Genomic DNA, 16,497 nt, shown 5'->3' with positions numbered 1-16,497 from the left:
TAATACCTAGAGACCTACAGTCTACAGTACAGTACCTTTACTGTATTTTAAAATAAATCTAAAAATGTAATAGCTGGCGTAGTTGTAATACGTTGCTTAATCAATATAACATCATATAAAAAATACAAAAATACAATCATACAATCCTCTCTCCTATAATGATGAGTTGACGCTTATGTGACAGATACAAAATCTTCAATAGCAATCTTCTGTCCGGCAAAGATTAGTTTACTCACGATGTTCTTGCTAAGCACGATATGAATCTTTGCTTATGTTCGGTGGTTAAAAATGCGAATAAAAGAAACAAGTACTCCGATATTTATAAACTATATTTTATAACGATCTAAAGAATACACGTGCGTTAGAGGTTAGAGACTAGTGCGCGTTAGCATGCAGGAAACATTATGCAATAAAAACAAAAATGCTAACGTGCTTATTACATGAATGTAGTATGGGTAGAGGCACAAATTCATCATCCATCAGGGTCTCGTCTCCTATATTTTATCGGCTTCACCTATAAATGTTGTGTAGGGTGTGATTAGTAAAATAATGCTGTCTTTTTTTTTCAAATTTCCAAACAATGATGACCAGAAAGAGATAAAACAAAACGCCCGTAATAGAACGTTTATAAGGCCGTCCATAGTTAGGCCATGAGTGCTCATGGCTAGTTTTGAATTCAGCATTATATATTAATAGTAATTATTTTAAACATAAAAATTGTTCTTATTATTAGTTAGGAAGGGATTCCTAACGCCATTCCTAATATTAATTGTATGTACCTGTAGTGCGTGTGTATTGACGCAGGTTACAGGCTGTGAGTCTGCTAAGTACGCCCCTGGTCAGCCACTAGCTAAAACTGTACCTATATAAAAATATATATAAAAAATATATATATAAAAAAATATAAATATACTATCGTATAAAAACCTTTAATAAAGTTATCGGTACTGACGGTAACAGCCTGTAAATGTCCCACTGCTGCGCTTAGGCCTCCTCTCCCTTTTTGAGGAGAAGGTTTGGAGCTTATTCCACCACGCTGCTCCAATGCGAGTTGGTGGAATGCACATGTGGCAGAATTTCGGTGAAATTCGTCACATACAGATTTCCTCACGATGTTTTCCTTCACCGTCAAGCACGAGATGAATTATAAACACAAATTAAGCACATGAAAATTCAGTGGTGCTTGCCCGGGTTTGAACCCACGATCATCGGTTAAGATTCACGCGTTCTTACCACTGGCCTATCTCGGCTACTTACTTAACTATTATTATGATAATTAAATTCATTATAAACAAGCAGAATTGATTTCTCTTTTCAATGCCGTGCGACGTGTTGACCTGTCTAACCTTTATACTTGAAATCAACTAAAAGAGAAATAATTATTCGAATTAACGAGCAATCGACCGAAAAACACCATGATTTTCATTTTAAGCCGTTGTAAATTATATTGGTTTAAATAAGTATATACATTTATACAATAGATAAATAGATACCTACTATATTGAAAAGTAAAAAGCTAAAGAGTTGATAAGAATAAGTAATAATTTAGTTATATTAAAAAAAAACATTCTAAATATTTTAAAATATGTTACTATAATTTCCTTACTAATAAATTATTATAGCATTGTATTATTTATTCCCTCTTATAGTTTGATTGAACGGTAGTATGAGAGTCTTTATTTACCTTTCAAGTCTTAAGTCATTTATTTGCTGAAACAGAATAACTGACTCGTTCCCGGATTTGAAATCAATAAGGCTATTCTAGTCTGAAAAAACTCGACACTCACCGCAGAAAACGGTCGTGAAATGTCAGAAAGTGATATGCGACTTTGACCGTAATTATAATATTTGAAGAATACACTGATCAATATAGTACCGTAACCGTAACAGCCTGTGAATGTCCTACTGCTGGGCTAAAGGCCTCCTCTCCTCTTTTTGAGGAGAAGGTTTGGAGCTTATTCCACCACGCTGCTCCAATGCGGGTTGGTAGAATTCACATGTGGCAGAATTTCAGTGAAATTAGACACATGCAGGTTTCCTCAAGATATTTTCCTTCACCGTAAAGCACGAGATGAATTATAATCACAAATTAAGCACATGAAAATTCAGTGGTGCTTGCCCGGGTTTGAACCCACGATCATCGGTTAAGATTCACGCGTTCTTACCACAGGGCCATCTCGGCTTTTCAATATAGTATATCGACTTAAGTCGGTTGTCAACTTTTCTTGGGCGAGTTATGCAGTGACATCATACAGAATAGCACTGCAGGACTTAAGGGTTTGCAGCGATATAGGATAGAAACAAGACCAAGAGATAGTTACAGGCAGTAATTAAGTAAATAATGACTGACGAGCCGGTTGGCGTGGTTGGATGCTTGCCTTTCACGCCGCAGGTTGTGGGTTCGATTCCCACCCAGGACAGATATTTGTGTGCATGAACATGTCTGTTTGTCCTGAGTCTTTTTTATCTATAAAAGTATGTATTTACAAAAGAAAAATAGTATATGTAGTATATCAGTTGTCTGGTTTTCATAGTACAAGCTCTGTACAAGCTTAATTTGGGATCAGATGGCCGTGTGTGAAAAATATCCCGGGATATTATTATTATTAAATAATGAATCGAAATATAATCAATCGTATTACGATCGAAAAATAATATTTTTTTGTTAGCCTATCATTACTTACTATAAAAATCTGCGTATAATTTACATATTTATATGAATACGTACAATATAACAAAAAACTGTTTACCATTGTACAAAGTTTAAACGTAAATTATATTTTTTTAAACATTTTTTTAAACACAGGTAAAATAAAACTAGTTTAATATACAACCTTCATTTAATTACAACCTCTGAAGATTAAATACATCGAAGTAAAACTCGTTTATGACCATAATATTACGACAGGGTTGCCACAATACTTTTAGGAATTCATTTACTTTATCATTTTTATAATTTAAATTGTATAATAAATTAATAATGTGTTCTATATGATAATAAATATAAAATTAGTTTAATTTTATAGCTGAAATACTTCTGACAGCCCTGTATTACCCGTTTGACGAGATTTTTTTTCGTTAAAAAACAACCTCACCACTATCTTTTACAGTTTAATCCGTGCTTATATTTTTATTATAATATTTAAATTTAGAAAACATACAAAGTTTTGAATATAAAATACAATTTAGAACAATGTTAGCAAATTACTATTTAAAAAAAGAAAAATAAATTTAAAAATAATTAACTTTTTTAAGATTTTAAACAGTTCATGATACATACACGTACATAGTTTCCACTTCAACATAATTACGTTCCAAAGCACTAGTATAAAGTCGTGTCTACACGTGAAATCACTGCGCAGGTGCGTTACACAGCCCGATGATGGTCTTGAAATATTTTTCATCCGTTAGCCCGTCGACGAGGAACTTGCCGAGGTCGTGCTTCGAAATACAACGTCCGGGTGATTTCTCTGGGTTGATTTCAACGATGACGTCACGGCTTGGATCATCTGTTAACAAGGAAAACAGTTAATACTACAACATTTACACACACATACATACAGGGCAAAATTTGTCCTTATAATTCCTCTCGTGTTTAACGGTGAAGGAAAACATCGTGAGGAAATCTGCATGTGTCGAATTTCACTGAATTTCATATGTGTATTCCACCAATCCGCATTTGGAGCAGCGTGGTGGAATAAGCTCCAAACCTTCTCCTCAAAAATGGAGAGGAGGCCTTAGCCTAGCAGTGGGACATTCACAGGCTGTTAATGTTACATACAGGGCTGGATATTACATATGGGATATATTGTGATTCATAGGAGCCCTAACCGGGGCTATGGGCATACTAACATTTTAGTTACAAAGGGAAGTTTGTTTATTGGTTTGTTACGCTTTCACGTCTGAACTACTGAACCGATCATCGTGAAATTTTGCATACACGTTCTCATACCTCGATATATACGTGAAGCCGCGGACTGAAACTAATATATTATAGTGTATTAAAAGGGAGTGATTAGTTTAAAAATAGATTTAATTCCTTGGTTTTCAAACTTTTTTTTATAGAATAGGAAGGTGGACGAGCATATGAGCCACCTGATGGTAAGTGGTCACCAACGCCCATAGACATTGGAATTGTAAGAAATGTTAACTATCGCTTACATCACCAATGCGCCACCAACCTCGGGAACTAAGATGTTACGTCCCTTGTGCCTGTAATTACACTGGCTCACTCACCCTTCAAACCGGAACACAACAATATCAAGTACTGTTGTTTTGCGGTAGAATATCTGATGAGTTGGTGATACCTACCCAGACGAGCTTGCACAAAGCTCTACCACCAGTAAAAGCTTGCTTCATACCAAATTTCATCAAAATCGGTTCATTGGTTTAGCCGTGAAAGCCTAACAGACAGACGGACGTCAGACAGAGCTTACTATTAGTATATATATAGATTACATTGCAATCTCTGTTAGTGTTATGTGTACTAAGAACGGTGTAACTTTCAAGGCAAGCATTGAGTTCGGAAACCCAACACTATTTCTATTAATAATATCATTATTCGGACTTTGTAATACTTTTAATTATAATTTACATTGATTTTGTATCAGAATGTAAGATCAACGGTTAAGGACAAACATTCTGTTTCATTACGGCGACGAGAGCCTTGTAATAGTTCCACCTTTTATAGGTTGCGCTTTATTACTTATCATATTATAATGATGAACTCTGGGGTATCGTTTTTAAAGTGAAAAATTTTCTTTTTTCAAAATAAAAATATTTTTTTATTCTAATAAGACTTTTACAAGAGCTTATGGATCGTCAAGCACCGGTTCGGAATGTTTTTATTTTTTATTTTTATAGAATAGGACGGCGGACGAGCATATGGGCCACCTGATGGTAAATGGTCACCAACGCCCATAGACATTGGCATTGTAAGTAATGTTAACCATTGCTTATATAGCCAATGCGCCATCAAACTTGGGAACTAAGATTTTATGTCCCTTGTGCCTGTAATTACATTGGCTGACTAACCCTACAATCCGGGACACAACAATACCAAATACTGCTGTTTTGCGGTAGAATATCTGATGAGTGGGTGGTACCTAATTACACGAGCTTGCACAAAGCCCTACCAGCAGTAACGTAAATTCCAGTAAAGTGGATTCTACCAAGCAGAACCGGCAAGTAACGTAATAGTTAGTTTCTTTTTTTACAAAAATACAAATTTGTATCGAGTACATAAACTTAGTTCCTGCACGAGATCCAGCAATCATTCAATCAGAGCATTCTTGTCTACCCAGTAACAGAGTAATAGACTTTACTAATAAGATTATTTTTTCTATAAGTAACTGAAATACTATGAAACTGAACTACACAATCTATGACCTTATGATACTCGGTCCTTGAACAATTTAAACGGGAACAGTACTTTAATACGTTCCGATCCAAAGAAACGGTGATCACCGACGTTATGTTATGTTACGAATAAAGATACGAGATAGAAGATATAAAAGTCAGATAGAGATAGCTATATATACTTATTTTATTTTAGTGATACTTTTATGTTATAAAGTAAATTGTATTATTATTGATTTCATTTTATAGTCGAGACGGTTCAATGATTCGAACGTGTGAATCTTAGCTGATGTTTTTGGGTTCAAATCCGCGCAAGCGATACTGAATTATCATATGCTTAATTTGTGTTTTAAGTTCATTCCATGCTCAGAGCTTAAGAAAAACATCGTGAAACCTGAACGTGACTAAATCTTCCACCAATGTCTCCTTTAACTCGGGTTAGAGTGGCGTGGTATTCCAACGGTGAGACATCTATACGCTGTCGCTTAGGTACTTTTTTGATTTATATAGCAGTTACGACTACAGCCTATTCCAACCATAAGAGGAATAAACCCAAATAAACAACTTGAACACCGATGTCATTGGTCGAGATCTTGAATAATATATGATATTCACTATGGATTCGAGAAAAAATGGCGTATTCAATGTCCGCGAAGTTGTAATCGGAACTTTGAATGTTAAATTAATGTGTTTATAACTAGTTAAGTGGAATATTGTTGTATTATAAATAAAGAATAATTAATCAAGAACTGTTTTTATTTAATCCTAAATAATTAGAAAATCGCATACAATTTGTAAATATACGGTTTTATTACCTTTACTCCTACTACGATTGGAAAAGGGTTATAATACATATTTTTGTTAAATTTTCTTTCGAACATTACTAACGGCGTTATTTATAAAGGTTGCTTAGCGACTGTTTAGTTAAACAATGATTTCTCTCTTTCTATCATTATTGATTTGACATTCGAAAGAATAAGACAGCATTGTATTGTAATCACCTGCTAAACAAAGTTTATAAATAAGTTTGTTAACGTTTGCGAACTTAGCTTAACGGAATGCGACGAGTTTTTAATATTATACATATTAAATTAATTCCTGTATAACTCGAATTAGTTAAGATTGACGTCAATGATACGCGTGTTTTGTAATTAGGGATATAATTTTTTTTTAAATCGTTATTGAACCGATTCAACAATGTTGGATATTGACATTCGGTATAGCAATCTCAAAACTCGAAAGAATATATCTTTCGAGTTTTGAGAACATTCTGCACTCATGAATGAATCTGATATATATTAGAAAACGATTTTCATTTTAGAAAGTGCATAACTTATAAACTTGTGTCTCCTTTGGATATTCAAATAGCTTCACTTAGAACTGCTATAACATATAATCTGATAGGTACATATTCGATGCCATTTCTAATTCACTCACTTATCTGGGTCACCGGATCTCACTTTATAGCTAAATTGACGCTGATCCTGCGGGTTGAATCAATTTAAACAGCATCTGTATCCATCTATATCGCAAGAGCATTTTAATGTCGGTATTTGTGGGTTTAGAATGTAGTCTTGCGAGATTTTACGAGATGCAAATTGCGTTACAGCAACAACGTTATATAAATAAGGGGAATTAGTTTTACTTGTTGGTAGGGGTTTGTGCAAGTCTATGTACTACCCATGCAGCATATATTCTACCGCCAAACTATACTTAGATTTGTTATGTTTCGGCTTGAAGGTTGAGTGTCAGTATAACAGGCACAAGGGACATAACATATTAGCTCTCAAGGTTGATGGCGCATTGGCGATGTAAGGTATGGTCAATATTTCTTACAGTCGATATCTATGGGCGTTGGTGACTATTTACAATTTACCCGTCCTACCTTTGTGGTGAGAAAAAAAAAAGTTATGTACCCGTTTAGCAACAGACGTGTTACACCCCTATTATATAAACCTTATTTCATATGGCCTACTGTTTTAATTACAACACGTAGAAGTTATACCCGTTACTCAGTACACACTTAATATAATATCTAGTTGTCGAACTTACATAGTTGTAGCGAAATTGAATAACAAACTTTTTATTTATACTCGCCGTGTATTATTAATTACAAAATGGTATAAAAAAATCAATACAAAGAAAAAAGATTTTATATCTAGTGTCTTTGTTGGTGAACGTCAGAGAGGTCCTTCGTCTGGAGCCAAATCTATATGTCGAAAATTTCACGCTTGCGATAAAAATACATTGTCATCGAAACTGAACCAATTTGTTAAATATCAACTCCGTCGTATAGGTACTTATTTGACATAAATAAACAAACAACAAACATTGTAACCTTCTCCTCAAAAAGAGGAGAGGAGGCCTTTAGCCCAGCAGTGGGACATTCACAGGCTGTTACGGTTACGGAAACATTGTAAGTATAGTAGAAGCTTTAGCCTATAATTAATTAAACTCCAGAATCAAAACAATAGCGTTTTTGAATTTAATATCATACTACCTAAACCTTATATATAGTTAGGAGATTACTTGATACATGCAACAGCTTTGTTAAAACAAAACACGCGCGCTTATTTTAAAACGGCCATTTTGTTGGCGGACAGAAAGTTGAATTTATTTATTATTGGCGCGACTTGTGATTTGTTCAATGTGTTATTTGGATTTTTAAGAGTAATTGAGTAAGTTCAATTTTTAAAAAGATCATTTAGAAGTTTTTATAAAAATCAGTTTTACTTCTGGATGTTAAATATATATACACAATTTTGTCATGGCGATCGTTTAAACTGTATAGAAGAATCAGTTTTATATTATGTAATTCAAAATTTAGACGGAGACCATTTTAGAGATGTCAATGTTTGTATAAAATAATATACGTGCAATGTTTTTATTTAAAAAACAACAACATTCAAATAAAACTTAAAACAAAAATCTGTATGCTTTCATCGCAACGTTATTGGTCATTTGACTTTTCCGTGAGTCAAAAAATATAGTACACGTAACATGAGAATTGAAGGGAATTCCCCAGGCACGTTAAAAAACTCGGCTTCGGAGTTTTGCCGAGAAGCCGGGATGGCCCAGGCACGTTAAAAAACTCAGCTTCAGAGTTTTGCCGAGAAGCCGAGAGACTGGGCCACCAGTGGTAAGAGCACGTGAATCTTAAACGATGATCGTGGGTTCAAACCAGGCAAGCACCACTGAATTTTCATGTGCTTAATTTGTGATTATAATTCATCTCGTGCTTGTCGGTGAAGGAAAACATCGTGAGGAAACCTGCATGTATCTAATTTCAGTGAAATTCTGGCACATGTGTATTCCACCAACCCGCATTGGAGCAGCGTGGTGAAATAAGCTCCAAAACCTTCTTCTCAAAAAGGGAGAGGTGGCCTTAGCCCAGCAGTGGGACATTCACAGGCTGTTACTGTTAAAAAACTATATCCACATGTCCATCAACATGACCATCATCAAAATAACTTCAAAGATTCCTCCGAAAACCGAACTAAATTTTCGCAGAATCTTAACCCCGACCAGCGATCTATAGCTGGAAACCACCAAGCTGAACCGATTTCAATGGTGTCGATATAGCTTGAATAAGGGGTTCAATATCAAAACAGTTGTGTTCTTATGACCAGCGAGAAATATGTTACAAGCCATTACCGGCAAGATATGCTAGATAAAACATAAGTAGATCCACACACTTCAATTCTTTTGCGATAAGGTTCACAGATAATAAAAAATATGGTGAAATACTTTTTTTTTTTTTATAGAATAGGAAGGTACTTTACACTTGATGGTAAGTGGTCACCAAACGCCTTTAGACATTGGCATTGTAAGAAATGTCAACCATCGCTTATAGCCAATGCGCCACCAACCTTGGGAACTAAGATTTTATGTCCCTTGTGCCTGTAATTACACTGGCTCACTCACCCTTCAAACCGGAACACAATAATATCAAGTATTGCTGTTTTGCGGTAGTATATCTGATGAGTGGGTGGTACCTACCCAGACGAGCCAGCACAAAGCCCTACCACCAGTAAACAGTAACAACTAGAGGCCAAAGTGCTATTATTATAGCACTTATTATGGCTATAGCTGCTCCATTTGAATATAATCATCTGTACCTATTTGACTATAGTAAAACGCAGATGGCAAATTGATATATATATATCTATAGTTTCCGATATCGTGTATGTTTACAGAAACGTTGTAAATATAATCTGACATTATATCGCGATAAAAATCCAAGCGTATCTCGAATAATCTACGTACCTCGTTTAAGCAAGTCACCTAAAGGCAGAGCCGCACTGCGACGTGGTTATTTTCTCATTTGTAATTTTAATACTTTTAATTGACTGCCTCGTTGGTTGGACTGGCCGCAGACCCGGTGGTCCTGGGTTCAATTCCCAGGTCGGGCCAAAAAAAAGTTTTTGGGTTGTTCTGTCAAAAAATTCTCAATAGCAGCCCCGAAGTCTGGAAGTTGGAAGTGTGTACACTCCCGTGCCTCGCAAAGCACGTAAAGCCGTTGGTCCTGCGCCTGAACTCTTTCCGGTCGTGTCGGATTGCCGTCCCATCGGATTATGAGAATTATAGAACAGAGAGTGCACCTGTGTTTGCGCACAAAAATATCTCCTGCGTAGTTAAATAATCTCTCTTGAGATTGGCCGCCGTGGCCGAAATCGGTCTGGAGGACATTATTACTTTTAATTTACTTAGTCGTAGAGCTTTGTGCAAGTCCGCTAGGGTACCCACTCAACACCTTCTACCGCCACGCAGCATTACTTAGTTTTGACATGTTCCGGTTTAAAAGGTGATTGAGCTAGTTGGTACATCGTCAATGTTTATGGCTGGTGGTCAAGGTAGCTCATTCTGTCACTCAACGTCAAATGTCTATACCTATTTTCAATTATATATGTAGATGTATTTAGCAATAAAGAACTCTGTAATTTGATACGAATATGACGAGATTCGGTTACGAATTTAAACATCGTGAAATTTGATATGATATGTATATCAGTACGTTTTTATAGAGATAAAGCTGAACCCTCAAAAACAAATTGTTCGTGAAATACAAAACACGAACTCCATTGTCGTGCAAATATGATTACAGTTATAGTCGGATATAAATATCAAAATAGCATCAATGTTGGATAAATATTTTCAAATCGACTTCTTGTTTGATCGTTACTTATCGAAATCTAAAGCATGATTTACACAGTGTTTCTTTTGATAGACGGTATCCAAAGTTAATCACATCGAATGAAATCATAAAGAACAATTATTTTAATATAACATTCATAGAAGAGTATAAAGTAACAGCCTGTTAAAAGTCCAACAGCTGGGATGAGGCATAAACCCACAATTAAACAGCATGGCAATATAAGCTTATAACATTATCTTAAAAGAAGCATGTGTGTGTGAAGCATCCAGGATTAATAATACTAACAAATTTTGTAAGCAATAGAATCGGGAACGTTTTGTATAAATCTGAAGATTTGGTCCTATAGCGTTTTTTGGGAAATTATAACCGGAATCGCTGGATATATCAAGATAAAAATTATTTCGTTTCAACAACATTGTACGATTTGTGTGAATGAGATTTTTTGTGGTATTGCTAACTGAAAAAACTACTAAGCTAATATACAAGTACAAAAAACTTGTACCAAATGCAGAGCATTTTAGAAAAAGGTTTTAGTATATAACTATATAGATAGTTGTACTTTCACCCTTTTAAAGTTTAGACTGTTGATATTACAAGCGTGAATTTCATGGTCCTGTTAAAAGATATATAAAATGCGGGACTTAATCGGAGAGGTCATCGGCATCCCTTTTACAGTAACAGCCTGTTAATGTCCCACTGCTGGGCTAAGGCCTCCTCTCCCTTTTTGAGGAGAAGGCTTAGAGGTTATTCCACCACGCTGCTCCAATGCGGGTTGGTAGAATACACATGTGACAATTTCAATGAAATTAGACACATGCAGGTTTCCTCACGATGTTTTCCTTCACCGTCAAGCACGAGATGAATTATAAACACAAATTAAGCACATGAAAATTCAGTGGTGCTTGCCCGGGTTTGAATCCACGATCATCGGTTAAGATTCACGCGTTCTAACCACTAGGCCATCTCGGCTTTTTTATTAATTATAATTAATTAATTTGGTATTGGTGTATGATTTGATATCAATCTAAAAACTCGAAACTCGATACAGAAAACGATCGTGAAATCTACATTGGCCGTAATAATTATATCATTTTAATAATACACGCATCAAAATATTATATCGCCATAATTCGTTTGTAAATGTTTCACGTATGAGTAATGAAGTGAAATTATACAGAATAGCTCTGCTGAACGTGCAAAAAATATATTTATTTTATTAACAAATCTCTATGTTTTTATTTATTTCATTCAATATTATTTATATTTTTCAGTAACCATAAAACTCAATATTACACATGTGCCGGGCATTTTAAAACTTCACAATTTTTAAAATAATGAATCATAAACTAATATTTAAAAAAAAATAGTGTCCAGCAAAGCGATCCTTCTCGCTGCTTAGCTAATTAGTGCATCTTAAAAAACAATGTAAAAAGTACATATTTTTTAAAACGTTTATTCAATCATCTTAAAGTAATGGTTAAATTGCAAAAGACGTTTTTATACTGAAATTGTCTATATAAAGTTATTGTGATGACTATCGGCATTTTGAACATAACAAGAATTAACAATTTATTTTAATTGTCTACACATATGTATATCATACATGTAAATGAATCACGAAATCATTATAAAAACGATTTTAATGAAAATAACATTACGTCAATGTATACAAATCAACAGCGTACCGAGTTGTGACCTTATATTTATGCGTATGCACGTAATATACATGACGAGACATATTAGAACATGTTGAAATAAAACGAAACAAACGGCTTATATCAACCACAGACTAAAGATCGGCTTCTATATTTGAAAAACTTACTACTTACTGGTGGTAGGGCTTTGTGCAAGCTCGTCTGGGTAGGTACCACCCACTCACCAGATATTTTGCCGCAAAACAACAATACTTGATATTGTTGTGTTCCGGTTTGAAGGGTGAGTGAGCCAGTGTAATTACAGGCACAAGGGACATAAAATCTTAGTTCCCAAGGTTGGTGGCGCATTAGCTATAAGCGATGGTTGACATATCTTACAATGCCAATGTCTAAGGGCGTTTGGTGACCACTTACCATCAGGTGGCCCATATGCCATGGCCATTCTATAAAAAAAAAAAACAATTCGTTTCGCTTATGGATTATACCTACAATGGTCTAACTGATGTTTGTAGGTTTTTATAACGAATCACTTAATAAATGTCTGAACATGTTTGCGATAACATTTCCATCCTATTTCTGTTCTTAAGGTATAATTTTAAATGTTGATAAAGGATCAGATAAGTAGCTCCAGAAATTACTACGTAAATTCAAACTTACCTTAATAATCGTAGCCTTTTTCACGATTTACGACTGTGCAGAACATATTATAGAGCATAAGTTTGTGCACGAACACAGATCAAACACATGAAAAAAGAGTTCAGACTCAGGATCAACGGCTTTACGTGCTTTCCAAAGAACGGGAGTATACACTTCCAACTTCCAGACACCGGGCTGCTACTGTAAATCTCTTACAGAAAAACCTAATAACTTTTGATCGGCCTGACTTGCGGTTTAAACCCAGGAATCTGCCTTATATTTAGCCAGTACAACAAGGCGGTCATTCATTGCAGTCGTTGAACTAATTACTACTTTGTTCATATAATTAAGTAATAGAAGGAATGAAACTCACCAGAAATATGCGGCGCGAAGACCGCAACCCAGTTGAGGCCGCTCTGTTGCAGCTCCTCGAACATCCTCTTGTGGTCTTTCGTGATATCAACGAAACGTGGCGGAACTTTCTCCGGCTCATAGAACAAGAAAGCTGATATACATGCTGTTACATTTTTGACATGCTTCGCTCTCATCGCTTCGATTATGTTCTTCGTGCCCTCGGACATGTCTGATGTCGGCTCCAAGCTGCCTCGCGTTCCGAGGGCGATGATGACTCCATCTGTACCGTCAACGGCCTGATAAACCGAGTCTGGCTCAAGAACGTCGCCTTTAAATACTTCTATCTTGCTTCTCAATTCTTCTGGAATCTTCGATGGATCGCGAACGAAGGCTCGTACGTTGACACCTGCATGAAATTGTATCTGTTTACGACTGTTGTGCGTTTGGCGTTATTATATTTATACACATTTTAATACAAGTACACGTAACATCATCGCTTCGTCAGGGCCCGACACAGCCACAAAAGGTACCATTGATAAGCGGCTTTGGGTTTTCATACTCAACTTGGAAGTTAAATGGTACACCTGTTTGAAACACAGCACAGTTGCAGATCATTGTTTTTTTTTACCAGTTGTTTAAGGTTTTTAATTAATTTTTTTTAGATTTTTTTTTTGTTTTATTGCTATGGAATGTTTTTTTTTTTGGAAATTATTCTTATAACCTTTATGTTTCTGCCATACCTTCTTTTAAGTTCTCAATGAACTCGTTCTTATTTATAAATCAACTATACAATTAAATTCACCAAAATATAATTATACGTATTAATAATGGAAAGTTATTCTGTAATTATTCTTGCGCGATATAGTGATAGGGCGAATCCTATATTCGCTAGACGAGGAGATACGAAAATTGCTATTATTATATTATATATATATTTACAAATATATAAATAATTATCATTGTAAATAAGGTATAATTAACTCTTTGCAAAAACTACCTAAACTTAATTAACGCAAATGCGATACTGAGATGTTGGTGTAATTGTTTATATAGCCTGACTTTGACAAAGGTGGAATGTTTTATTTCTTAAATTCACAATAACGAGTGTTTTTATTTTGTAGAGGCAGGACAAGGGTGTATATGACCACATACCCTTCACCCCTGCACTTCTCACCTTTCTAAAACATTAATCGTATTATAGTACATTCTAAAAAAACAATATCAAAATTAATGCAATATTTTTTACAAACAGACGATTTGCTACATATATATATATATATATTTCAATAAGCCATCTGTTCACCTTTATAGCACGTAAAGCATAAACTATTTAAAGAAAACAACACCTTATTTGGATATTGTAATTAGTATGAAGCATGCCTTAGACATATTCAGAATATTTTTCTTTTTTTTTAACTGATTGCTAGATACTATTGCGGTCATAGTTATAAACTTTATATATAATAACAAAATAGAAAATAATGAATTATTAACATTGAGAACTTTTCTTACTTAATAACTATTGCACAAATAGCCGTGATGGCCCAGTGGTAAGAATGCGTGAATCATAACCGATGATCGTGGGTTCAAACCCGGGCAAGCACCACTGAATTTTCATGTGCTTAATTTGTGGTTAGTTCATCTCGTGCTTGGCGGTAAAGGAAAATATCGTGAAACAAACCTGCATGTGTCTAATTTCACTGAAAATCTGTCACATGTGTATTCCACCTACCAGCATTGGAGTAGCATGGTGGAATAACTTCCAAACCTTCCCATCAAAAAGGGAGAGGAGGCCTTAGCCCAACAGTGGGACATTCACAGGTTGTTACTTACTTTTACTGTATTGTACAAATTATGACACAGTAGATTGATGACAAGAATGCTGGCAATGGAGAATATTTTAGTTCATCTGAATGGAGGCTTCTCCAGTAGAAGCAATAAAACAGGATGTTACAATATTAATAAGAGATTTCACATTATAAATATGTTCAAATCATCAATTTAGCAATTAAAAGTTTTGCTTATATAACACAAATATTTTTCTAGAGAATAATATTAAGTATTTAACTCCAGTATATTGTATTGATATGGAGTTAGATATACTACATTTATTTCAAATTAACAAATATGTAATAATAATCTCTAGATTTGAATCACTTGTACTATTTCTGTGATGATGCGGCAATTTTATATGATGATAATATATAAAATTGCATAATTCTATATTAATAAATAACCATTTTTAATTAGAATATACATTACAATTATTAGTGGAAACATTAGTTTATGTATGTACTTTTTGTTCCCAAAATAAACAAGAAATAAATAAATGAAAACTAATAATATCTAATCAGATATAATTAATTCTAGATAAAATATTTATGATCAAATTATTTATAAATAAACATATGATATTTTCAATTGACTTTTTTCAAAACTGATTTTAGTTTAACAAATATATCTGATACACATTTCTACTGTATATTAAATTAAATATATGTTATAAAATATACAAATATTATATTTTAATTACCTTTTTTTAAAGCCGCTTCCACAGCGCAAAGACCAGTCATGCCGGTTGATCCAAAAACTACGACTTTCTTCATTTCTGTTGATAATTAACAAGATATTTTTATAACACAACCGTTCACGAGCGAAAAATAAATAAAATAAAGCAGAAAAGAATTATTTTAATAGATTATCAAAGTCGATTAGATTAGCTACCGCAAATCAAATGCACCTATATTTTTCACCGGCTCCGTACACAAACTACTTTCAAGCTAACTATTTAAATGACTTATATCAGGAGAGAGCTAGAGGAAACTAATATAAAGACGATTCAATTCAAGGTTCATTTGCCGCTCAATGTATAAATTATCTACTGTAATGTAATAAGATGATTGTGGTTTGAATTATTTGACACATGGTATTAGGAAAGCCATTTCAAATATACGTCTAATTGTTACTAAATATGATTTCTATTTTTTGTTTTCTTTACTGTGTCATCATTTTCACTTTGTGGGAAAGAGAAAACACATAAAGGACTAATGAATTTGACGGACATAAAAACTTTTTAAAATAGACGTATTATAGTATTTATAGTGTGATCACTTACAAATAAAAATTAATAATAATTGCGATTCAGTTTTAATAATACAAATTAAAATTAATCATTTGAAAACTCTCAATAAAATATAGTTATTATATGACATTATTTAGCTATTTCAAAATAATTAAATTTAAGTTATCTAATATTTGAGGTTCTGTTCGATTCATAATAGAGTACATTGTAAGACTTGAAGACTTGCCAATTTTACAAAAAAAGAAATAAATGTTCTA

The 16,497-nt window shown here is 34.1% G+C and overlaps 2 protein-coding genes across 3 annotated transcripts in view; both read right to left on the bottom strand.

Annotated features, from left to right (window-relative positions):
• The window catches only part of LOC126775883 (kinesin-like protein Klp98A), a 93,511-nt gene that overhangs the window by 8,610 nt on the left and 68,404 nt on the right, over positions 1–16,497 (bottom strand). The gene's annotated exons all lie outside the window — the stretch shown is intronic.
• Positions 2,822–16,058, bottom strand: LOC126775902 (flavin reductase (NADPH)). 2 transcript variants are annotated; one of them, XM_050498067.1, is made up of 4 exons: positions 15,899–16,058; positions 15,692–15,766; positions 13,178–13,564; positions 2,822–3,509 (listed from the first exon to the last, which is right to left on the bottom strand). In XM_050498067.1, the coding sequence occupies exons 2-4, from the start codon at positions 15,762–15,764 to the stop codon at positions 3,352–3,354; spliced, it is 618 nt and encodes a 205-aa protein (XP_050354024.1). In that variant the 5' UTR covers positions 15,765–15,766; positions 15,899–16,058; the 3' UTR covers positions 2,822–3,351. The 2 variants fall into 2 exon arrangements, with proteins under 2 accessions (XP_050354024.1, XP_050354025.1); XM_050498068.1 differs by having other exon boundaries at positions 15,883–16,046.

Source organism: Nymphalis io, chromosome 19, assembly GCF_905147045.1.
Source record: "Nymphalis io chromosome 19, ilAglIoxx1.1, whole genome shotgun sequence".
In the NCBI taxonomy this organism is placed as follows: Eukaryota; Metazoa; Arthropoda; class Insecta; order Lepidoptera; family Nymphalidae; genus Nymphalis; species Nymphalis io.
This window is presented reverse-complemented; position numbering and strand designations above follow the sequence as displayed.